This window comes from Calonectris borealis, chromosome 5 (genome assembly GCF_964195595.1).
Source record: "Calonectris borealis chromosome 5, bCalBor7.hap1.2, whole genome shotgun sequence".
Lineage (NCBI taxonomy): Eukaryota > Metazoa > Chordata > Aves > Procellariiformes > Procellariidae > Calonectris > Calonectris borealis.
The window spans coordinates 17,054,983-17,079,608 of NC_134316.1; the positions used below are offsets into that span (position 1 = coordinate 17,054,983).

The window sequence follows — 24,626 nt, forward strand, 5'->3', positions numbered from 1 at the left end:
TGTAAGATACAAAACTTCGTTATTGCTCGATCTCCCCCTCGACTAAAATGCTTTTTCTTGACTTGAGAGGAAAGATTCAGCTGCCTAAGCAAGATTGTGAGCACCTTCCCCACATGGTGGATATTTCAGACCAAGAAGAGAGTGGCAGGACTTCAAATATGAGGCCCTCTGGTAGTGATGACTCTTTCCAGGTTTGGAAGACTGCCAATACAATGTTGAGTGTGGTCAGTGCTAGGGAAAGACGATACTTCAGTGGAGTTCTGGCCTCTGTTAGAGCACCCATGAGTTTTTATAATTTGTATGTGTGTTTGGTTTAGACTGAGGGTGATGTATCCCTTTGGTATTAGGATCTACGTATCTGTAAGAAACAAGGATTGCTTTAGGTTTTCCCTCTCAGTTGATACTGAATAGTACCTCTCAGAACTTCTAGTTAAAATGATGGTTGCATCTAAATGCAGAAATCACACAAAATATTATCAGGATCCAGTGTCCTGGTCTCACTTACGCTTCCGTTAAAAAAATACATGAATAGCTGTCACAGTTGTGCCTGTCTGCAGACTGCTGATATTGAGCAAGTTTTGTGTAATACCCAGCTATATATCCAGTGTAATACCTGAGCAAGTAGGATGCCCCAAGCCAGAAAAAGGACTCATTAGAACAGGCAAAAACCAGTTTTCTCCAAAAGTAGATTAAAGAAAAGTCTACCAGAGGGTGATTCATATAGTATTATAAAATTATAAAATGAGTGTACCATCTTGTGCCTTTTTAAATAAGACCTTTTCTTGTCTTTGTGAGTGCTCAGTGGTGCTGGCAGAGTCCATCAGGCTTTGCCCCTATTTTTGGAAAGTTGGAATTTTGGGAAGTTGGAATTTTGGAGTTGTCCTACAAAACCCCAACTGCTAATTGGTTTCTGGAAGTCTTGGGCTTTTTCTGTTTAATGTTCTGGTGTCTGACATGAGAAGCTCTGAAAGTAGATGATTTGGGGAAAGTGTATCAAGTCAGATACAGTGTATAAGTAAAATTGTGAGTGTGTGATATGTGTTGCCCAGAGCTATGTTTACTGTTCTGAATATAAAAGGGCATCTTTTTGACTGATGGAAATCACCTTACATCAAAGGTCTGTACTGTAATGGCATGTATTTAAACTACTTGAGAAGTTGTCCAGAGTTTTCAGAGGATTAATTGCTATGTACATTGGGTGCTAAGGGAACACACTGCTAAAGCCCATTATGGACCTCATAGTCTAGCTTGGACTCCAACTGACTAGCTTGAAATGGTTCATTAAACTGCTGTCCTTTAGTCCGCCCTCTGATCTTTACAGTAAATATTAACACTGAGGGTTTTTTCTTCTTTTTCTTGTCTCTTATCAAATTCTCTCCTGTTTTCAGGAAGAAAAAGGACTTGGAAGCAAGTGAGATTCCAGCACCAACTCATGAGATTACGATTGTTGAGCAGCCAGAGCTTTTCTACTTCATCATTTTCTTCTGGGTGCTGGTCTACTGCCTTTTACTCCTTCCACAGCTTCTTAGCAACAAAGTTTGATCTCTGTGAGGTGTGGAAAAATAAAGGACGATGGCTGGATTGCTTTGTGTATCTGCATATGAGTATGTTCCTTCAGGTGAAGCACAAGCAGAAATGTAGGACCTGGTATTTGTGTTTACTATCAGGTTGTCCACAATTCCTCTACTGTTGTGCTATGACAGTGTCTAAGCACATTTTATATTATGATAATTGTGTAAATATATATAAAAATGACCTGATTTAGTAGACGCGATTTTGTACATTTGTGCCTTGCTTTATAAGATGCTAAATAAAACCAGATAATTATCAGTAGAAATATGAACAATATAGAGCTCTAGTCTTCAAAAATGATTCTTCTGGCTTCATTTACTTATGTAGGGCCTGACAGCTGTGGAAGAGGGGTGGTGCTGCCCATGAATCTGGCCCACCTGCAAGGGCAAGGCTAGAAATGCTTTTTCATGTTTTCCATGGAATTCTTTGAGAGAGCTGGAGGCAGAGCAGAGCTGCAAGTGGTGGAACATGCTGACCCCAGGAATTGATTACAATTCCAATGACAATCCAGAGGAGGAACAAAATCAGGTTGAGGGTTTATTTGGGTAGGGGAGTTTGGATTTTTAGGATTTAAATTCATTTTTATCCTGCACCTTTTGTTATGTTTAATTTGCAGGAATAAATTGGGTGTGGGAAGCGTGAAGAACATACATGCTAGCTGCTTCTTAGGAGGGATCATACAGGAAATCTTAGCCCAGAAAATTCTGTAGAGAATACCTGAAGAAATACACTTTTTGTACCTTACTGATGGTGGCCATCTTTGAAAAGATGTTGAAGAAGCTTAATAATTTTATCAGAAACAGATACCATGGTTTTGGTTTTGTCTTTTTTTCTAAAAGTACCTCACTGCTTCTGAGGCTGCTTCTGCTTCCTTTTCTCTGCTGCTTTTACTTACCAGATCATGTGAAGAGTTCTCTTTTTTGAAGATACAAAAAATAATAGGTAACCTAATTTGCTGAGGCTACTGTTAAGGCACAAGTGCATGGTAAAAGGATTAGAAATATCCTTTAAGTGCCCAAATCAATACAGAAAGAAACGACAGATGTAAAACTAAATACAGAGAAATGTTGACAGCCAGTATTGACTTTCTAGTGCAACTGAAGAGACTCCTGTGGTTTGTCCATAGACACAGTTGAGCCACTTCTGCATCTTGTGATTTTTGTCCACATCAGTCATCGCTTTAGGATATTTGATTTAGGATTCTTGCCAGAGAAGGCATACCCGTGCAGTATAGGACAGAAGAGAAGTCTTCAAATTCAATTTAATAGCAGTAACTTTTCTCTGTGTGACTTCTAGTGAAGTCACTATTTTTCATGGGCACATTTTTAGTTTCATAGTATGCTTTATGAGACTACGTCATGTTGCTGCTTCCACCTGAAAATTCGTAAGGTTGACTGCAATGTGCTTCATAAAATCAGGGATTTCGTAATTTACATTGAGTGAAAGTTACAACACGTGGCTATAAGTTTTACATATTTTGTTTTAGCATAAGGTGTCTCTCTGCCCTGGCTTAGTTTTCAGTTGGACTAATAGTACCTGGGATCAGGACACATCAGAATACATAGCAATTTATTTGCAAGTATTTAAAACCTATTTGTAGTCATGTTATCTGCTGGGGTAATCCTAACTGTCCATCACACTTCACTCTTCTTTATAAGCTTTTTGTTTCCCTGGGATTTTTCTTCCAAGCTGCAGTTAGAATTCAACAGCAGCAGTGCACGGCAGGTGATCTTAAACATTGAAGGTAAAATGCTGAATCACTTTCAGTCAACAGAAAGCTGAAATCTTTCCTATTCTGTCCTGTCACTGTTGACTAGAGCTGGATTCACCCCATGAACCTGAAAATAAGATCTTTTGTGCTTGGTGAGGAACAGATCCAAACTTCCCAACTTAAGTCAGTGTAAATCAACATAACTAAAACAAATAGTCTTTTATCTTGCTGATGAAAATGTTCAACATTTTGAGTCATCTGATTTTGTGATGCATGAACCTGTTTGTGCTTGCTGATGAAGAGAGTGATACTTTCTTCCAAAAGAAAACCTATATTAGAATTTTTGAAGATGCTTTATTGAAGTAGGCTAAAATGTAACGTTGAAGGGCTAGTGCTTTTTCTCTGAAAGAATAAAATTTAATATAAGAAACTTTATATCCTTATCCTGAAAGCCAGTGAATACCAGGCTGGAGCGTGGCAGCTATTTAATAGCAGCAAGTAGTAATGTACATTAGTTTGGAGAAGAAGTGTTGACAGCTCTTCATTATGTGCCATTCTTCATAGGCTCCTTTGGTTTATGACAACTTTTTCTGAGCCTTTGTGTCTTACTCTCTGGTTCTTCCATGTTTCTTAGTCTTCAGCAGAGATTATCTGTAGTTGGATTACAGTCTCTGCATAGAACTTCACAGCTATCAAAGTTCAATCAAGTAAAGTAAGCTCCCTTCTGTCTTCTTCCTCCTAAGAAAATTAATCAGAATGAGGAGGTCTGTGGGTGTCTCATCTAAACAACTGACATCCATAAAGAATGGAAAAGTGAATGGGAATGCACCGATGCTGGGAATTTCATTACACAGTATTTTCTTCCAAGAGGGAGAAAACCCAGGGTTTTCTTTCTTACTTCCCACTGATGAACAGTGACTGAAACAGTGAAATGAGCAGTTTAAATGTCAAAGAGCATCCAGCAATTGTCTTGATCATCTCACCCAATGTTTAAACTGATGTGTGCTTTCCAGCCTATCCCATTAAGAGATGGAGATTGTTTCTTCCATGCAAAATAGACGAAAAAAACCCTAAATTAGTCCATGATACTTGGTATTCAGTTGCTTTCCATATTTGGGTTGGTTTGGTTGTGGTTTTGCTATAACAGAAGCAGTGTACCTTACTCAGCCATGCCATGGGTAAGAAGATCCAGGGTAAAGAGTTAAGAGTCATTACACTGGTATGGTCAACTGTGCATGAAAAGAGACTGAACTCTTCAGAAGTTTTGCCGTTACTTGGAACTGCAAAGAGTGATATCTGCACAAGCAGCAGCTTCTCCCACTTAAATTGACTTGTAAGCCTGCATCTCTTCTTCCACAGTGCAAGATCCAATCGCTCAATGCAAGTGCCCTATTCTGAAAACATTGCTCGTTGTTAGATTTTGTGTCCTATTCTGAGCTTATAGTCTAAAAGCCTGATTGTGAGGCATTCACTATGGCAAAGCCTGTTTTAACTTGCTGGCTAAAGGACTGGCTTGAGGTAGTGGAGGTTTTAAAGGCTGGTGGGCAATCTATCATCTATCCATTTTCCAACAGATACGCACTGTGCACTGTCTGAATAGGGAAGTTTTTCCTGAATTTTTGCCTGGTTTTTGAAAAATGCTAAGCTTGAACTGACCGCATTTGGTATTTTGATTTAGCAGCAGAATTCAGATACACAAGGGTACTGATCTGTTAAGACCGTTTCTAAAACCCATTGTTGTTGAGCAAATGTGTGGGTAGCAGAGTATTGTGAAGTGTAAGTGTCAGGAAGTGCTTGAGGATCACTGGATAAAGGATGTTTGGTGTTTACAGAAGCACCATTGAAGACTGAGAAACAACTATAATAGGATGGTTCAATGTTACTGTAGTCACGTAACTTAACTGCAAGCGTTTCAATGTGATTTTATAGAAAGTGCAAGGAAAGATAGCTATTAAAGACAGAACCCCGCTAAACATTTATGGGGCAGATGTCTTAGAGTCAAAGAAATTAGTTATACAGTCACATAATCTACAAACTGAACTGAAGATAGCCTTTGCCAAATTGTAGGAAATGACCAGTGCAAAGATAGGGCAAGCAGAGATTACAGTAAAAAAATGACAATCACTTTTCAATGCCATGAATATTTTTGATGGATTGAGCTCTAAAATGTATTTTTATTGAGTTTCTAGATTGTAATGAATGTGTCTACAGAATTTTATGCAAAGCTTGAGAGTTCAGCTGTTTTAAAATGATTTTTTTATATAGCAGTGATTATTTTATCTATATATTTAATAGAACTGTAAAACCATTTTAAGAGTACCTGTAAAATTCTATGTATGTGATATGATTATTTATTAATTATGACTCATGAGAATGAACATTAAGCTATGCATCGGTTGTGTCATCCATTTGAAAACTGGAAACTGCAAACAGGAAAAGAGTTTTTAATGAACAGTAGACTTGAAAAACATGGGAAATGATTGAATACAATTGTGTGATTCTTAAAGCTGCATAGCAATATGTCATTTTGTGATGTTAAACTTTCAGCTAAAGTTGCAAAATATACTGAGTGATTAAGCTACTTTCTTCCATTAAAACTTCCTGAGGCTGAAATTTCTACATGTTGATATTTGGTGTCTAAACACACTTAAATCCTCTACATCTTCTGGAGACTCTCAATTTACTCCAGCTCAGTATGACTGTAACTTCTTTATCCAAGCAGTGCTCTATTGAGTTTATGGGGGTACCATGCAATACCCCTCTAGGGTTTTCTGCACCAATCCCCATAGAACCAGAGCTTTAGAAGATGAATGTGGCCAGTGTATATGGTATCATATTCAGCCACCTCACAAGGTAATAGTTATAATAGTGCATTATCACTTACGCTAGCTTTAAGTACTTGGAGTCCTTTCTTGCCAAGCGCAAACTTGAATGCATCCAGTGATGTGTTCAGTTCCTCTACTTCTGTGGAAGTCAATGCAACATCTGTGTGCTACGCACACACTACAGGATCTGGCCCGAGGGGACTTAAATCGATGTTAATCACATAGGCCAGAAAGTAGCTGAAGCCTACGCATTGCCCTTAGCGCTAGATCCCCTCAAATCCAATGTATACAAACAACACCACTGACTTCATTTAACCCCATTGTACGCATAGCATTTGTTTGCCTAAATTCTGCAGGATCAATCCTCTCTTTCTTTTAGGAAGTTAACACCTACTTCCATTTTTGATTAAGAGAACAGCAGCGGGGAACAAACAGCTGGAAGACGAAGGTGAGGTTACAGGCTGGAATGTGGCTGTGGAAGTTCCCAAACCGCTAAAGCTGGAAGCTCTCACCCTGACAATAGGTTGCCTGCTGTTTTCCATTGAGCTAATAGGTAGTGGATCTGAATGGAGGTAAAAAACCCCTAAGTTTTTTGTATTTCCACATTGTGCAGTTTTTTGTCAGGTAAATAACATCAAATTCTTCCCCTCGGCATACCACTGATAACACTAATTTACAGCTGGCCAACTTATGATTGTTCCCATTCCAGGTTTGTATCTAAACAGGACTTGCAGTATGGCTTCTTCCCACCCACGCCGCCCCAAAAGCGTGAAGCTATTCATGCAGGAGGATGGGAGGTATATGCACATTAAATGATACGGAAAAGTCATATTCTGAATGCGATAGCTTGCTTGCTTCGTCCATTGCTTGGCACAACTGTAGAGCTCACAAAGGGTGAAAAATTAACCCTTTTATTTTCAAGTGACATTTCAAGTCCATTTCAGGGTTATCTTAACTGAAATTGTGGAACACCAAAGTATTTCTTTCCTGCTCCAAATGTGAGACATGAAAAACTTCCTTCCACCTCAGTGGCACTTTTGATGACTCCTTTCCAGGCAGCTGCTACTGCTGATGTTGGAAAATGAGACCTGTGTTATTTTCCCACCGGGAGGGGAATATCTAAGTTTATGTCTCTGGAACATAAAATTGGCCCCTGGGTGATTAATACACTTCTTTCTTCATTAAAAGGTTAGAAGGGGCAATAAAAATAATTAATTTTGCCTCGGTGAGAAATACTAAAACCTACCATTCCAAGAAAGGCTAGATCCTGGCCTTCACTGGTGTGTTCAGGTCAGGTAATATTTTATTCCGAAAGTAGTTTCATTACTTTCACTGGGCCTTCCTGGAATCTCTTTGATTCACAGAACAGATTTACTCTGTGTCCAAGGACCAATTCGCACAGGGGGGTCCTGATCCACGGCCATTATTGGACTGTGGCAGAAAATCACCAGTGTTTACTTAGAAATGACTGGTCTGATTTAAATCACCTAGCTTTCAAATTATATGCTGCTTTTTTTGAGAGAGAACTAATGCGGTCATTTTGTAATGCCAAATAACTTACACAAGTCAAATAAGTCTATTTTTATTGTAATAAAAAAAATCAACTTCTGCTTTTGTCTTGAACAAAACAAAACATATTTTAGTAGGCATACCACTTTGTGCTATTGTATTCTTCTGTGTAAAAAACTGAAGAAACTGTTTTATCCTTCTTGTTAAAGTTTTCCAGTTTAAAATATAATCTGTAAAGTGCCAGTTTGCTAAAGAGTTAATGAGGGACTTCTAAGCTGAAGAAATAATTTGTAAGTAAGGAATGTAATATTTAAAATACATGTTTCTCTTTGGCAAGTGGTAAGGAATGATGCTTAGTTATGATGCTGGGAGGATTTGAGTGGTGTCAAAAGATAGACTGAAGGAGATGCATTTTTGTGTACTTTCAAATACATTTCTTCTGAATGCTTTCAATCAGTGATTTGTATTGAATGTTTGCACTTGTTGCTCAAAGCTAATTTTTGTGAGAAAGAAATATATTCTTGTGTATAGTTGGTACACTAGAAAAGAAAATGTTTTTAGAAATTGTTATGCTGTAATAAGAATAGTATTTCCTAGCGAATAGTTCCACTTTATTTTATAAAATCTCCAATTTTGAAATAAATGGACAGGCTTCCTGTATATAATCTGTTAATCTGTGGGTTTGTCCTTTTTCTCCCGAGAAAATATCTTCAAACAACTCAGTTCAGGAGAGATCTTATTGTTCTTATTTTATTTATTTATTCATTATTATAATATATACTTTATATATAATATATTTGTATTATATATAATATATAAATTACTATATATTATTTTTATTTATTCATTCATTTTCATGTCCAGAAATGATATTCACTTTTTAGCAGGGAAGACCTCAGTAAACAGAGCAAATTCATAAAGTGCATTGTTTCCCCACCTACCCAAAAAGTTACTTTTAGAGGAAGAATCTAAACTTTTATTCTAGTCAACAGACAGAATGAATTTTAATTTTTTGTAAAGGTGAAGATTTAGTAATTTATTAATGCATAGAAATTGGCATTATAAAGGCAAGCCATGGGAACGCTTACAAAAACAGTTGTGCTGAATTATATGCTGTTCTTACAGTTCAGTTTATCTATCTGGCCTGTTTCTATTGTAAATGTTTAGACTTGTGGATTAGTAAATTACTAGGTGCAGTACTGGTTCCTATTTACTATGTTCCTGCCCTACACCTTAATTCCCTTTGCAGTGTATGAGAAAAGGAAAATAAAGTACGACACAGATGCAATACAGTTCAGAATCAGCCCCATGATCCGTCTTCTGAAAAAGATGCCTAAACTGGATAAACACAGAGAAAGAAAATAGTATATGGGGAATGGAATAGGAGTGCTTCTTCTCTGATTGAAGTTGGGTGGGTATCACGCTTTAGGAATTGTAACTGTTCCTCTGTTCCTTCTACAAAATCAAATGTGCTTCTCGCCACCTGTCTATCGGACCATCCTTCCCCACACCTAATGCTTGTAGGTGGTAAAAGAATATTCATAATGCTGTTGAGAACTTGGGGTATTTGGTAAGTCAGTCCTGTTAGCAGTGCCGACTTCATTACCGTAACTTTAAAATCTCTAGATACAATTTGAGACCAGTAGCTTTTGTTGGTGTCATGAATGATGCTTAAGTGGAGAATAAAAAGTTTGTGATTTTTTTTGATTTGGGTTATTTTTTTGCAACTGACACTGTGATTAGGAATTTGCAAGTGGACTGGTGGGGGTGGTGAAGTTCAAATATGCAAGACGGGTCAGCTCAGAACATGGGAGTAGAGTAAGTTTTTACAAGAGTATGGGATCCAAACTTCAGTTCAAACTCAAACACAGTAAGAATAGGAATTGTTGGACTTGATTTCTTTCTACTGCTCTGGGAATAAAAGAAATTCTGACAGAAACTGCAAAAATAATCTCCCTTATCATGGCTGTGTAAACACAATTTTTGTAGCTTAAAGAAGATGCAAGTGCAGCATAGGAAACATACCCATCTGGATCACAGCAGCAATAAAAACAAGTATAGGGTTCATCTCAGATAAGGAACCCTATGCAAGTATGCATACCAAGGATGCACACTTTGGTTGTGCAGGAGCCCAGACCTTCTGAGGACAACCTGTGGACATCATGCATATATTCTGGCTGCTAGTTTACACTAAAACCTTTGTTCTCTCTTCAGTTCTTATTTTGCCTGATTGGTAAACAGAAGCCAGCAGGCTCAGGAGTACCTTCAAATTGCTGGGCAGATAAAACAAAACCTTAGACTTGAGTTGTGATTTCTATTAAGACACCAATACACAGCAATAACCTTCTCTTGAGTTGCTATTTCTATTGATGTTACAAGGATTATTTCCAGGAAAGTCACTTGCAATAATTTATGAAATGTCTTCTAATGACTAACTCCATTCCTTGGTTAGACAGTACCACTGGCAGTTCTCTGTCCTTGCCAAACAGTACACTTTACCTTGGAATATCATGTAACATATGATCAAAGTAAAATGTATAGCTCCATCTGCTGTAAATACTTTGAATTGATTATTTTTGCATTACTTTTTTATGGCTGATCTGTACCCTGGGGAATTGATTTATCACTTTGCTGATATGTATTTTCTGCGTGATAGCAAGGATCAGCATAAATATAGCAGCTAAGTACATTTATACATTGCAAAGTGGTATTTCTCAGTTCTCAGGCAAAAAGGAGCACAAAAAGGTGTGTATTTCAAGGACATCAGGAACTTCTGTTAATTATTGTATGATAGATCTTTTGTACTGTGTCATTGCAGCTGCTTGTGAAATGCAGAAATTACATGATTTGCTTAAAAGTCAGTGATGGATGAGAAGAGATTCCCAGTTACACTTCTGCTAAGCGATGGCTTTCCACAGTCAGGAACAGCAACGCTTTTTTTAGGCAGTAGTCATCAATGCTGAGTCCCTGCATAGGAAGAGTGAATGAGTTGATATCCCATTTTTTATACTGATTTAAAAAGGTAGACCAGCAGTTTGAAGAGGTCAAAAAGACACTAAAGCAGTTAAAAATATCAAAGCTTCTCTTGCACTAGGGAAAACATCCTTATTTAGCATTATGAAGTCTGTGTCACTGAAGCCACATGAAAGCGAAAGCACGCCACAAAAATTTTTTAAATAGCATCTTAGGGGGGGACAAAAAGTTTGTGCAACCTATCACCTTTTTGAAATCTCAGCTCCAGTTTTAGGAATGGATGCTGTTCAAGATAGTTTTTTTCTTTCTTTCTTCCAACTTCCTTCTCCATAATCATACCTGCAGCTTTTTCTCATAATACATTGCAGATGTTGTTATTAGCACTGTGGTTTAAAATGTCTGCAACTGCTCTTTTCTGCAGTGATTCACAGCTATGAACTGAAAAACCTTGTAGCTAGAGTAGGGGCCATTTAAGAGTGACGTCTCAAGCTAAATTTTCTCAAGTGGGGTACAGAATAGACACATCCTTTGTTGGTCAGAAACTTAAATGCAACACTTCAGCCCATATTTTCTCGGTAATTGCCAGCTTGTTTCAAAGTGCATTATTGAAATAGTGTGCGATGCAATGACAAAATAGCATCATGGCTGGTATCAACAGGAGGGAACAACAGAGGTCACCATTGTCTCGCAGGAAGGAATCTCCTCAGAGTCCATTTTAGTACCTGATGAGACTCGTAGAGACAAAAAGCACAAAGCCTGGTTTCCGCTGGCGTGATTACACAGTTCTATAGCATGAACAAAGACAATTACTTGTGACACAGTGATTTTTTTTTTTAAATTGCAATTTACCTCTTTTCTAACCCAAACACAACTTTTTCTTACTCTTATCCAACAGGAAAAAAAACAGAAACAACCCCCACATCCCTTACCGATACGATTTTTTAAAAGGGGGAAGGGAGATAAACGTCTGTTTTGTTGTTGTCTTACAACAGTTATCTGTTGTAAAACATCAGTATTTCCAGTACTAAAGATATGGGGAAAGCTGTAATTTGGTACATTATTACTTATTCTGTTCTGGATTTTAATTAGTTGGGCTATTCTATTCTTTTCGTCCGACGGCCTGTTTGCTTTGGTTTTATGGTTGGTTGTGTGGTTTTTACCAAACACTGAATGCCAAGCAGTTTGAAATATGTGGAATTTTTTAGAGTTGTGTTCCACATTGATGACTTCATCTTACTTTTCTTGAAAAATTTTTGTAAGAAATTTGTGAAATCAACATAAAAGTCAATTTACTTGGGCTTAAACTCTGAAGGTTAGCTCTCATTATACAAGCTTATGACATAAAATACCCATTTCTTACAAAGGAGAAAGGATAGTGGTGATAGAATAATAAGGAATAGCACAAATTTTATCCTAACTGTGTTTTTAAATCAAAAACGCCTGTCAGCAGGCAGGCTCAAAGAGGAAGTAACTGTGAAGAAAGACACCCTTTTCTTTATACGAAAATAACTTCCAGAATTCTCCTGGCATTCGTGTGTTTTGTTTTCTGTGTTTTAAGTATTCTGCTTGCCTTCTCTTTGAACCTACTTGAATTGGATAAAATTCATTATTTAATCATGGCCTGCAGAGGATTAAGGAGGGTTTCTTTCTGCTCTATTTTACGTTAGAAATAATCAAGAATGCCAATTTCCTTCAGTACTTCAGCTAAAATTGGAAAAATAGACCCATATGTTCTGACAGCTCCCACTGGCTAAGACTGAACAGCTGCTCCTCTTCCTAAGCTTTTGTCATGGGATATAATTATTCTTCCATCCACAAAAAACAGAAGGATGCCCCTTCAATGCTATAAAAATACCTAATAATGTAATATTTAACAACATGGGCATTACATAAGACATACTCTAAATAGCAACAGAGGTTTGAGCCAAGAAAACACTTAATTTGATAATACCCTAGGCCTTTATATACTTTTAATCTGAAATAATTTTACTAAGGATGGTTTAAATGAACCTTAAGAGTGCTCCAGTTAGCTTTACCTTCTCATACTGATTTTATAGGCACAGATATATTAAGGAAGATGGTAAGGCCCTGATAGAGCGTAGATGGGACGAGGGAGGCTGGACCTCCAGTGACAGATCTTCCATTGCAATACACACTGCCTTCAGCACAACTTCAAAGGGGAGTGGCTGGCCAGAAGTGGCTTTGCATTGCATTTATGGTCGTCATCTTCTTTATTAAACAAGGAAGATCTCCAGTCCTTGTGTAAGTATATGCGATCTTAGGAGACTCCTACCTTGGTCACCTGGCCTAACACAAGTGTACCTGGTGCTGTACCTGCGCACCTGACGCATCTTGCAGGGTTTTGCAACAGGGAAAACAGGATCAGCAAAATACAGCACGCAACCAAATCCATTCACCGCGGAAAGGAAGTGCCAGGAGGAGGCAGAATGGGGCCAGCAACGTACATTTACGTTATTTAAAGATTTCCTTCCACAACAGTGACCACATTGACCACATGTGGCTATATCTTTACATTTTTGGTGTGGCGATTTGTATGAGCAGTCAGTCCATACATCTGACCACTCATTAGCACTATAGATAGACCTGTTCTTCTGAGCTTTAAGTGTGTATCCCATCAAGATGATAAATTATAGCATTTTTTTCTTGCACAAAATGTAAGAAAACTACTGAAAAGTGATAGAGCTTTTGGACACGTATATGCGTGAGGGACAGGAAGGAAGAGTTCAGCTTGAAAACTGAATTGTGCATTTACCAGTTAAAATGACACCAGAGGAAACTGTGGTCCCTAGCAGTAAAGATTTTCACCACTTATGTCCATCTTCTGGCACAGTTCTTTTTTCTATGCTCACAAAAAAAAAACCACAACAAAACCAACCCTCAACCAAACCCTTTCTTGCTAGTCAGCAATCTGATTTCTCCATGCTGAAAATGAAACCCTGAGAAGAAGGGCATCAAGGTAAAAAGAATAGGCTATTAACTCCATGGAGAGTAACAGAATAATCTTACAGTTGAACATTGACACTGACAAACATTCACTGACATTGCAGAAGATGAGCACAATGCGTTGAAGAACAAGTAGAGTGATTTGAGCCAGACACAGCTTTTTCATGGTCACTTGCAGACACAGCTCTTCAGGAGTGAAGCAGCAATTTTGTGCTCCACCACTATTGTAATTGATGACTAGATATTCAGCAGGACAATTCCTCTCTGGTTCCATAAAACTGCCATTTGTTTGGGGATGTGACCAGATGCGAGTGTGATGTGATTATAGCATTTCAGCTCTCTGAAGATCCATCAGGACTTACACTAGGCCAGGGGACTTTCAAACTCCAAATCTGAATTTACAAGAGTTATCCGTTTCATTACTTGCCCTAAGCATCTATCTCGTCCAGGCTGTGGCTATGGATCTAAGCCATGCAGTAATCAAGCCTGTAGGCTTGGTTATTAGCTACATCTCTGTGAGGAGAGAGCTACATCTCTTCTTACCAGTCGCAAAGAAAACAGCGTTGGCAGGCAATGCCATGGGACGGGGGAACAAGGGAATTAAAATTAACTGAGATTGGACTTAAAATCAACTGTAAGGTAGCGCCAAATGTGCTAGTTCTCGTACACTGATTCACTCCAGGACATAGGAGTGAGTAACTTAGCAACCAGTTATTCACACTTAGAACTGAACCTTCTCCTACGTGAGCCATTGTATGGCAGTCTTGGTTCTGCTACAGCCCAGTTTAGGTAGACCATTTGTTCAAAGCTTTTTCATTCTTACATTTCCCGCCAGTCTTCCAAGGACACAGCTTCCAGATTTTTACATCATTTGTAATGAAAATAAAAGCTGGAAAATGGCAGCAAGAGCAATCGTGTTCCCATGTTTCAGCACCTCCATTTCCCTTCGGTTCTTCATCTGTGGCTGAAGGATTTTGGTGGTGGAAAGGAGTCCTCCCACATCAGCTGTTTAATCCAGTAAATTTCAGGGCACTTTTAAAAAAGTTTAGTAGTAGATAGTAACGTCACTCAAGCGAGTGTTGAAAAGAAACTGGAGACCAGTGGTCCAGCTAGCCAACAATCCGCCTTAAGCAATGGCAAAAGAAGATGCTGCTTAGGGAGTACACATAAAACCAACCACCTCCACTGGCCCCTTCTTCCACCTTCCAGGCCTAGCACCAGCAAGGGCTTAGGGCACCAGCTACCTGGTGGAAAAGCAGCACTTTGTCTTTGGCAGGAAGGACACTCCTCATGGAAATGACAGTCTGAGCATACGGCAAGGTGGGATTTCGCTACACAGCGATGACAGAGCTCAGCGCCACTCTGCCCAGATACCGGCCAAAGTCACCCACCACTCCCTATTGCTGCCAAAGAGCTCGCCTTTCTCCCAGGGCTTGCCTGGAGCCGTACGATAGCACGATAGCACCCCATTCCCTCAGATCCGTCTCTCCGTGACCGGTCCTGCCCCAGACGGATGAGCGGTGCCCTGTAGGCGGCCTCTGCAGCTCCACACCCCCACAGCTCTCGCCAGCCTATCCCCAAGATGGCGGGTGCTGCCCTCGCCTCAGCTCTGCCGCCCGCCGCCTCCCGCGCGCGCGAGACCCGCCCAGGCGCGTGGGCGGGGGGGGGAGGGTGCGCCGGGGGCCAGGGCCGCGCAGTCCGCCGGCGGGGGGAGGGGAGCGCGCACACACGTGAGCCCCTGGACCACCCGGCGGCTCCCCGGCAGTCGCTGTACCCCGCTATCGCATTGGCTGCCTTGTGAACCTTTCACCTTTTACCCGGCTTTCGCCGCCAATCGCCTGGCTTGTTTCATAGCGTGGGGATGTGGAGCCTGTGAGCTGCGCAGGGTGGAATTCTCAGAGCGGGCTTGCGTTGCGGGCGTTGGGCGGCCGCCGTTGGTATGGGTGGGAGGGGTGGGGGAGGTACTCCGTTTGCGTAGGACCGGCAGCGCAGGGGGAAGGGAGGGGGAGGAGGCGGAGGCTGTCCCGGGCCCAGGTGAATGGAGGAACCTGACAGTTGGGGGGAGTGAGGCGGCGGCGGCGGGGAAATGGCGGCGGCAGCACAATGAGACGCGGCCTGTAGTGGGGGGAAGCGCCAGGCTGGGTCCCGTCCGAGCAGGTAGGAGATGGCGGCCCGGGCGCGCCTGCCCCTCGCCCCCGGAGCTGCATGGCTGCCGAGCGCGGGTGTCGGAGCCCGCCGTCCGCGCCGGCCTGAGCTCCCGCAGCCCGGGCGCCGCCGCCGAGCGGGGTGGGATGGCGGCGGTAGCTCCCTCCCCGCCCTCCCGCCGCTGGGGCCCGGTTAGGTGTGCCCCGCCTCCGTCCCAGCGGCCGTCCCTGTCCCCGTGGGGCCCCGCCGGTCCCGACCTCCGGGCCCCGGCATCGGCCTCGGCGACTGCCCGCGGGCCCCGACGCCGGCAGGGCCCGGGCCCCGCGTGTGGGGCGGCGGCAGGGCCCGCACGGCGGGGGCCGCGCTCCGGCCCCTCTCGGCTTTGTCTCCTCTGGCTCCGCGCCCCCCGGGCAGCCGCGCTGGAGGCCTGCCGAGGTGGGCGCTCGGAGGGCCTGCGCTCTGCCTCCCAGGGCTGGGGGTCTCTGGAGCCTTTCTGCCGTGTTGTGATGGGCTTGGGGAGAGCGGCGTAGGGTAGTAAAAGAATTTCCACTCTGAAGTGCTCGTGTTAAAGGCGGTATAAGAAACTCTTAGCTCTTCTCTTTGCTTCCTTTCCGTCCTCTTCTAGTTTAAATGAAAGCAGCGCACGGAGTGAAAAAACGTAGTGGCAGCGTAATTAAGGCAGATCTTGTGCCGTGTGGTCTTAAGTTGAGAAACAAAAGGTTAATAAGACAAATATTTTTGCACTGGAATTTGTTGCTGTGTTAGGTAATCTAAAAAAAACCCGAATCAGTAGAAAATTAATTGTGATACTGACATCTGAAAAAAAAAAGGGCTATTTTTTGTGTATTATCATTAACCAGAAATTACTGTTTCCAAAAAGTGAATCTCTTAGTGGTTCAGTTAACTTCAGCTGCTAAAAGTCTGGAGGATGTTTGGCGCTTCAGATGATCAGTTTTTTTGATGCTAAGTATTTTTGTATATAAAACAGTATTTTGTATAATAAAACAGTATTTTTGATGTTAAGATTTTGAACTTCATGTTATGTGGTGGGCTCAAGTGGGGAAAATGTGTAGACTGGGAGGTGATTACCGCTTTTAGAGAAACAAGACAAAATGAAAATCAAAACAGTGTAAACTGTGTGTCTGAAAAGTTAGTCCTATGTTGTATTAAGTTTTATGCTTTTACTTTTTATAAGCCATTTTGGATGCTCTGTTGAAGTGCAAACTGCATGTGTATGTTTAGTAACTTGTGTGGTGGTTTTTGTTCTAACAAATTGGTATAGACACAAACTGAAAAGGGTTTCTATTATTCTCCTAAATCCTTGTCTTAAGAGAGTCTTTCCCATTGTCCGTGTCTACAAGATCCGTTGTAGTCTATTTAAAAGCTTTGGAGATGCTACTAGAAGTTTTCAGCAGGAAGGTGCTTTTACATGTATAATCATTGGACTGTTACTTCATTATTTATTAATCCGTAGGATTAAAAAATATATATGTATTTATTTAGAAGTGCTGAACTCTGAATTAGCTATGCTGTTCGTGGAAGCATCTTGGTGATACAATTCTATGAAAGTGGCAGCTCAGTACTCGACAGTCAAAGGTGAATAATGCTAGAATTAACAATTATTTGAGAAGAAAATGGCATCAATATGCCATTGTATAAATCCTTTCTGGGGCCATATATTTAACAACTAAATGCAGTTTGGGTATTTTCCCTTTATGTCTCTTCTACCTCAAAGAGGTTGTATTAGGCTAAGAGAAAGGTAGATCGAAAATTGACTAGGGCTTTTCACCCAGCGAAACAGATACCAGTGGAGGGATAAGAGACATTGTGAAACTTGGAGTCATAAAGAAAGTAGATAGGGAGCTGGTGGGTTTTTTTGGTGGTGGTTTTTTTTGTTTGTTTCCCCTGGTTTTGAAAGATGCCTGTATTCTACAGATTCAAAACAAATTAGATACTCTTTTACACCATGTGTAACTGAAATACCTGGTGCAGCAGCATTTGGGAATGCCAAAAGTTTACAAGGAAGTTGAAACAATTTATTTGTAGGGGAAAATCATCAGAGACTATCAAACACAGGAGTTTCTTCTCAGGCTCAGCAAACAAGGTGACTGTTCAGTGGAAGGTATTCCTGCTTGCCCTGTTATTATACTCCTTTGTACAGGTCCTCCGTTGGTTACTAGTAGAGGGAAGCCAACAAGCTAGAAAGCTATTTTGGCTGACATAATATTATCCTAATGTTTTTATAAAATTACACTTTTTTTTGAGAAATACCTTGATCTTCTCTAGCCTACGAGAAGAAAAAAACCAAAATCTACAGTTCAAAAAAACTGTTTTCATGGGTTTTGTGTACTCCATAGATGTTTCTCATTTCCCGTTTCAAAAGTTTCTAAAGTACTTTTCCCGTTTTTCAGAAAAGTTAACGGATTGCAGAAAGTTGCTTTAGCACAGCTGATTACAGTCTGAGTATCACTACTTCACCCATGTTCGCTTTCAGTATGAACTGACTAAATGTGCATTGATCTGTAACTGAATGCAAATTACTGGCAAAAACAAATACAAAACCATATGTATCCTTCTTAGAAAAGTAAGTAAAATGGATATGGTAAACTTGGAGTTGAAGTACTCTGATTTCTCTTTGGATAAGCTGTAGAGTATAAGTGAGAGCAAGAGTTGAAGAAAATTTTGAAAAGGATTGTACGCTTTAGGGATCACAACCATTATAGTAAGTGCTAAGACTACAGGCAGAAGTTTTATTTCAGGGCATAATCTAGCCTATCAGGCAGCAGGTAGAACATCAAAACATTCTTTGAGATGGGTTGTTCCATTATTCTGTAATTCTCTGTGAAGAAATCCAGGGTGTTTTTTTGTTTTCTCTCATGTAGGTGGTACAAACTAGGGAGTATACTGAGCTTGATAGATTGTTGGCAGAACAGCGAGATGGTTCCTATGCTCCGTTTCCCTCCTGTCCTAATGCCTAGCTGTATAACCACTGACCATCTGTATCCCATCACCTTCATATGTTCAACAGTAATTTCTTCAGACTGATAGCACAGAAGTTTGATGTTGGGTTTTTTTTAATTTTTTTTTTCCAGGAAGTGGCTCCCTTTAAAGAAAGTGAAAGTATAATTATAGTATTGTATAGAACAGGAGCCTCTATATAATTGCGTGCAATATGCTTTTAGAACACTCTACCCTGAAGGCTAAGAATGATTGGAATAGAGGAGAAAGCATGATTTTTCTTTATACCATCCAGACACCTTTCTTCATCCTTTAGCCTTTCATGACTTCCATATGTATTGTGATAAACCAGAAGAGAAGAAACCTGATATATAGTAAAAACTAAAAGTTCATTTTTTAGCTGAAGTTACTGCAGTCTTTGGTTGGGATTTGAAGGTTTGGTGTTCAAACGGTGTTGATCGTTTGGGGGGATGGACGGATGTAGTAATGTCATTAAAATAACCATTCTAAAAGACTTAATCTACAGGACAAAGCAATACTCACTTTAATGTATGCCATGATATTATATTAGGTGTCCTCTTGGTTTTGGTAGTTCTTGCATGCCTTACCTAGTAATGTCATAATTTTTCCAGTTTGAATGTTGAGCAGTATATCTCAAATTCCCATGTTTTTTCTGCTCTATATTGCAGACTTCATTAGTTAAGTAAATTTTGTGTGACGTTTGTCACCTTCAAATTCCCACAGCTTTTGGAGTCATGAAGCAGAAAACTGAAACGAGTATCAAGGACTTTACTCGCATTGTTGCGCAGCTGGAGGTGTTGAAATGTTCTTCTCTGGTGGGAAATGAAGGAAGAGCGATATTCTCCAAATTCTCCTTGCATAAATACTCCTGAATCCAAGAGACTTTAGTACCTCTTGTCGTGACTTTTACTTAAGTGCAACACGCTTGTGAATCTGTGATCTTTGTTTTGGTTGGCACAGGTGTTACCTTTGGGTCCCTTCTTACCAAGAAAAAAGAACCGAAAGTGTTCTCTCTTGATCCTTGGTACTACATAATAGTATTGTAGCAGAACTTGTTTTGCTGTGCTTTTTTTCTCTTTATGTTCATGGCTCAGTATTTACACTATGTAAGTTGGCATGATCAGTTTCTGTCCATGTTTTGCATCTTCTATTACTCTTCATAAAGGATCAGTTCCTTTGGGTTCGTCAAATAAGTGTGAATTTATATCTGAGATGCAGCAGAGGGGCTACTGACTTGAGGGATTGGTTGCTGGAAACAGAGGTGGTCAGGTTGGGACTATTTTAGCTGGCATTGGGATTTTTTTTGTTTTGTTTTAAACTGCTCATCAATATCCTTGTGTTTTTTCATTTGTACACAAAAAAAAGTAACAACCCCAAACACCTTACTGTTAATTATTAAAACCCGGTTTCCAGTGCCTGTATCCTTTTTTGGAATTGGATTCCTGATAAATTGTCAAGCCATGTAGCAGCCTTTTTGTCAGCAGAGATGCTAATGAATAGCTGGGTAGTGGTAAAAAAAATCGGTCTCCTTGAAAACATAAAAATTTAGGATTTTTTAAAAAAATCTTTCATTTTTGAAAACTGATTTGGAGTTTTAGACCTGCCCACTTACTGATAGCATAAATTTCCTTTCCTTAGGAAGTGAGACAAATACAGCTTGCTTTTTAAAGTTAATTTGTTTGACTCCATTTTGATGATTTGGCTATGCAAGCATGTCTGGGCTGGCTAACTTTGCAATTCATGTTTCTCTTTTGTTTGCAAAGTCTGCTTTGTTTCTGATCTAGATCAAGTTTCTTACAGCTTTCTTGCAACTGTCACTCGCTCTTTATGATGACTTTGGCTGTATATTTTCTTGTTTGAGAAGAAATGAACAAGGCTTACCTACCTAAAGGTGAAGTCGCTTTGTAGTTGATAGTAAAAACTTCTAGAAGTGATCTAGTGGTTAGGACGTTGTCTAGGATTCAGAAGACCTAACTTCTCTCACTGACTCTGAGTTTTGGCAAGTCAATTCGGGTATCTCTCTTCACCCCGTCCTTTGAGTGGTGAAACTTTGAGTGGTGAAACTTTGAGTGGTGAAACTTGAGTGGTGACTTTCAAGTGCTTAAATCGAAGACAATTCTTAGATGTTCATATTCTGCCTCTGTACATTAAGACATTTAGATATATTTAAGCTGACTTATTAATTGTGGCTTTATGAATTCATAATGTTCATTGATTATATTTTATCATCTTTAATCAGGATATTAGTGCCTCGGCTCAATCTCAAGTAAGACTTTTAGTTTCTCACTTAAGCTTTGTATTTCTGAGCAGACAAACCTGTCTGTCTTGCTATCTTCATGGTCAATGTCTAGTAGGTTTTCGTTCTTGGAAGAGGACATAAAATGAAAGAAAGTGCTTGTAATACAATTAAAAACTTTGACCTCTAATTTTTTCAGTGACCCATAACCTTTTGTCATCTTTCCACTAAAGTTAAATGCCTATATTGTCAATTTGCTATGTAAAGTTAGGAAGAAGTGATATGAGGTCTGTGAAAATTTTTTTGGGAAAGACAGACATGCGCCCCTGCCCCCAGTTACTGAAGATCATCTTTAGTTACTCTTGCTGTCTTACATAGTGCTGTCTCTATGATCTCCAAGACCTTAGAAACCCAATGACTATTGGAGGTGGATAATGGGCATGAAAAAGTACACTACTTCTCAAAAAAAAAAAAAAAAAAGATTTGAACCTCTGTCTCTTCTGTATGTTCTATTAGTCCCCAGGAAGATACGTGTGTGTTCTTCAATAAATGCTACTTATGCTTTCCTGTTTCTGTGAGGCAAAAGAAGAGGAAAATTGACCCTAAGAAATGAGTAGTATCTACCAGTATAGTGAACGGAGCCAGCACGAATGGCAGACACTGTAAGAGGAAAGTGACAGAAGCTTGTTACTAAGAGCCATGAGGTTATCCTCTCTTTCTCACTACTTCTGCAGTTATTGTAAGCAAGGTCTGCATTTTCTGTTAGCTTATGCAAATTAAACAAAATCCCATGGACCGCCTTATAATTTTTTTACTACTTGTAAAAAAAGTGTGGGTAAAAAGTTTTTCCTTTCTTCATTGTTTCCGAAGAATATTGAACTCTGTCAGCATCAGCCTCCTGGGTTGACTTACTGTGATACTAAAGAAACATAGCAAGCTGTAACTGATAGAGCAAGAAAAAGCTGTCTGTATACTTTCAAAGATTATAGATAAAAAATTAAGAAATGTATACCCAGGTATTCAAGTCCATAGGTTTATATGCTGAATAGATCAGTTGATTTGTTTACTGTGTGATCAGAAAGACTATGATTTAGTGAAAACTTCCTCTGGAGAAGTGTGACTATACTGTATACTGAGGAATTTATGTTCTGGGATTTGAGAGGAAAGAGTTTGAGCTGTGACAGGTGACAGAGCTCCGGAGGAGGAGGTGTAGGTTTTATGAAGGTAACGGGCAGCGTAGGCCTGCATTTTTACCTTGAAGTAGTTCATTGAAAAAGGACTGGGAGAATGCCAAAAACGTTTATGAGCTCCCTGGGTCTTTGAAAGACATACGATCAGCTTCCATGCGATGAGTAATTTTCCCTATGGTAATCCTTGCATAGTTAATGCTCTGCTACGTAGAAGTTGAGAAGTGAAACCTGCCTTGATTAATACTGAATTGTCTGGAAATCGGTCTTCTCAAGACTATGTGTTACCTAAACGGAATAGAAGGTGAGTTTTCAGTGACAAAATTCATGATTTGTTAAAACTGTCTACTGACTGGTTATTATCTTGGTGGATGAGGGTCTACAAGGAATGACTGGATGATTTTAGGGCATGTAGTGACTGACATAATGATGAAGCAGGTGCTGATTTCTGGCAATCATTTTCAGTAGCCTGCCAATAATGCTACTAATGTATACATTGACTGCCAACTATTAACAGTTGTTAAAATCTTTTATCGGTTCATGCTGTTATTGCTGCCTGCTGTCAGTAGGTGTTTCCTTTTGCTGCGTTCAATTAGTTCTGGACTAGACAGCAAGAGGTTTCTTTTCTGGAATTTTTGGGTTTATTGTCACTAGTGTAACACAGTTCAGCAACAGTTGGCAATACAGAAGAGAAGCTGGTGTCTGGTTTTGAGTGACAATCAAAAACCTCTTGAATCCAATTTGCTTGTTTTCTGTAATGGAGGCAGTCTAGTGACCGTCAAAATGGATGACAACTGTCTCCTCATGTTAGCTCTAATACTTATCTGATCCCCATCAACTACTTAATTGAGCTTGCTGAGCCAGCAGAAAACTTGCCTAGGTCAAGAAAAAAAAGCCACTTGGTTAGTGTGCTGAACTACTTTTCTCCCAAAGAGTCATGCAAGTGTCAAAGCTTTTTAGAGAAGGGAAGGAACAGTGAGAGTGGGGTTGCTTCATCTAGCACTAGGTTGCCATGGGTTTAGATCTGCAGTCTTGTGAAATCTAATCCCAAATTACTACTTTCCACTTGATTGTCTTCCTTACTGTGTGAATATTGACATCTCACCTATTAATAAAAGTAATTGCTTCATATTTTTCTCAACCTTCCACTTTCTCATTTATTGTTAATAGCTGCTGTTATAAACAGGTATATTATTACAGTAATCTTGTGGGTTTTTTATATGAAAATCATCTCTGGTAAATCCAGGATATGAACCAAAGTGGGGGGGAAAAGCTTATGCTGTGTTATGAAAATGGAATAAAAATTCCATTAGATTTAACTATGTTTCTTTAGTGAGTAATATTCTGAGGCTTTAGCAGCTTTTTAACAAAGGTAACAACCATCAGAAAGTGCAACAATCAAGATGGAACACTTAGGCTCTAGCAATTAGCTTAGGAAATTCAGATCCGAAGTATGCCTAGTTTAAAACCTCTCATTTTTATCTAGTGGTAATTTGTAGTCACGACTCCATAATTAGGGAGCTGTGCAAGAAACCGCATCAAATTTTATGACATCTTTTCCAGTTTTCCTCAAATGTAGTGATTATGTATTCCAAGATAGTAATATAATCAAATACAAATCAAAGCCTAATAACCTAAAAATGAATGTTTTCCTCTATCCAGTTTTCCATTCTTCTGAAAGTGATGGGGTAGTTTTTTTGGTAATTGTGTGTTTAAGTTCTTAGGCATACTTTGATTAGCTTTGAAAGCTCTTGAAAGCAGAGTGGTTAGGCTTCAGTGACGGGAAAGGCAAATCATTGTCCTGATTTAAAAAAAAAAAAAACACACCACCACACACACACCCCCCCCCCAAACTCCCCCAACCAACCAACTCCCCCTCCCCCCCAGAAACAAAACCCAAACCAAAAACAAACAATGACCTAGTTTTTTTACCACCAACATGGTAGAGATTTGTAATCCTTAATTTGAAATCAAAGCTTTAGGACCCCACGCTGTCCACAACAGAAGTCTTCAAATAACTACACAAGAAGTTCAAAAGTAACAAGTTGGACTAGTTGAGAGAGGCAAGTCACCTTTGTAAATCAGGAAAACTTTCTGATTTTTCTTTTTTCCCCAACTTGGGAAAGGTTCTGTTCCCTCTCCATAAATTTGCTTTCAGAGTAGAACTGGGGGTAGGGTTAGGCTATACAAATTTTCCAGACCGTGGTTTTTTGTTTTTTTCCGATAGGCTAAACTCGGTTTTATGGTGAAAATTGACTGCAGTTTTTGTTAAAACATGTAATTGAATGGTGATAGTACAGTTAAGATACATTAAATCTTTGAGCAAGAATATCCAAAATGTAAACAATGTGCCTTTCGATGTTAGGAGTTCAGCTCTTAGTGCGGGCTAAACTTTTGTATCCCATTGGATTTATGGGATAAACAATATTTACAAGTTTCAATTTACAGGCATACTTCTAAGAATATTAGTTGACTGTATGTACTTTCGTATGGAATAGTAGCCAATGCTTAATGTAGGAGTATTT

At 39.7% G+C, this 24,626-nt stretch overlaps 2 protein-coding genes across 2 annotated transcripts in view; both read left to right on the top strand.

Annotated features, from left to right (window-relative positions):
* Window positions 1–5,864, top strand: part of CLMN (calmin) — a 76,947-nt gene extending 71,083 nt beyond the window's left edge. The window contains exon 13 of the mRNA XM_075151175.1: window positions 1,389–5,864. Coding sequence (XP_075007276.1) covers window positions 1,389–1,542 — 154 coding nt within the window. The 3' untranslated portion in view covers window positions 1,543–5,864. The remainder of the gene's footprint in view (window positions 1–1,388) is intronic.
* A 10,278-nt stretch (window positions 5,865–16,142) lies between these two features.
* The window catches only part of DICER1 (dicer 1, ribonuclease III), a 69,266-nt gene continuing 60,782 nt past the window's right edge, over window positions 16,143–24,626 (top strand). The window contains 3 exon segments of the mRNA XM_075151176.1: window positions 16,143–16,418; window positions 17,203–20,717; window positions 20,763–22,405. The gene's annotated coding sequence lies outside the window, so the exon portion shown is untranslated.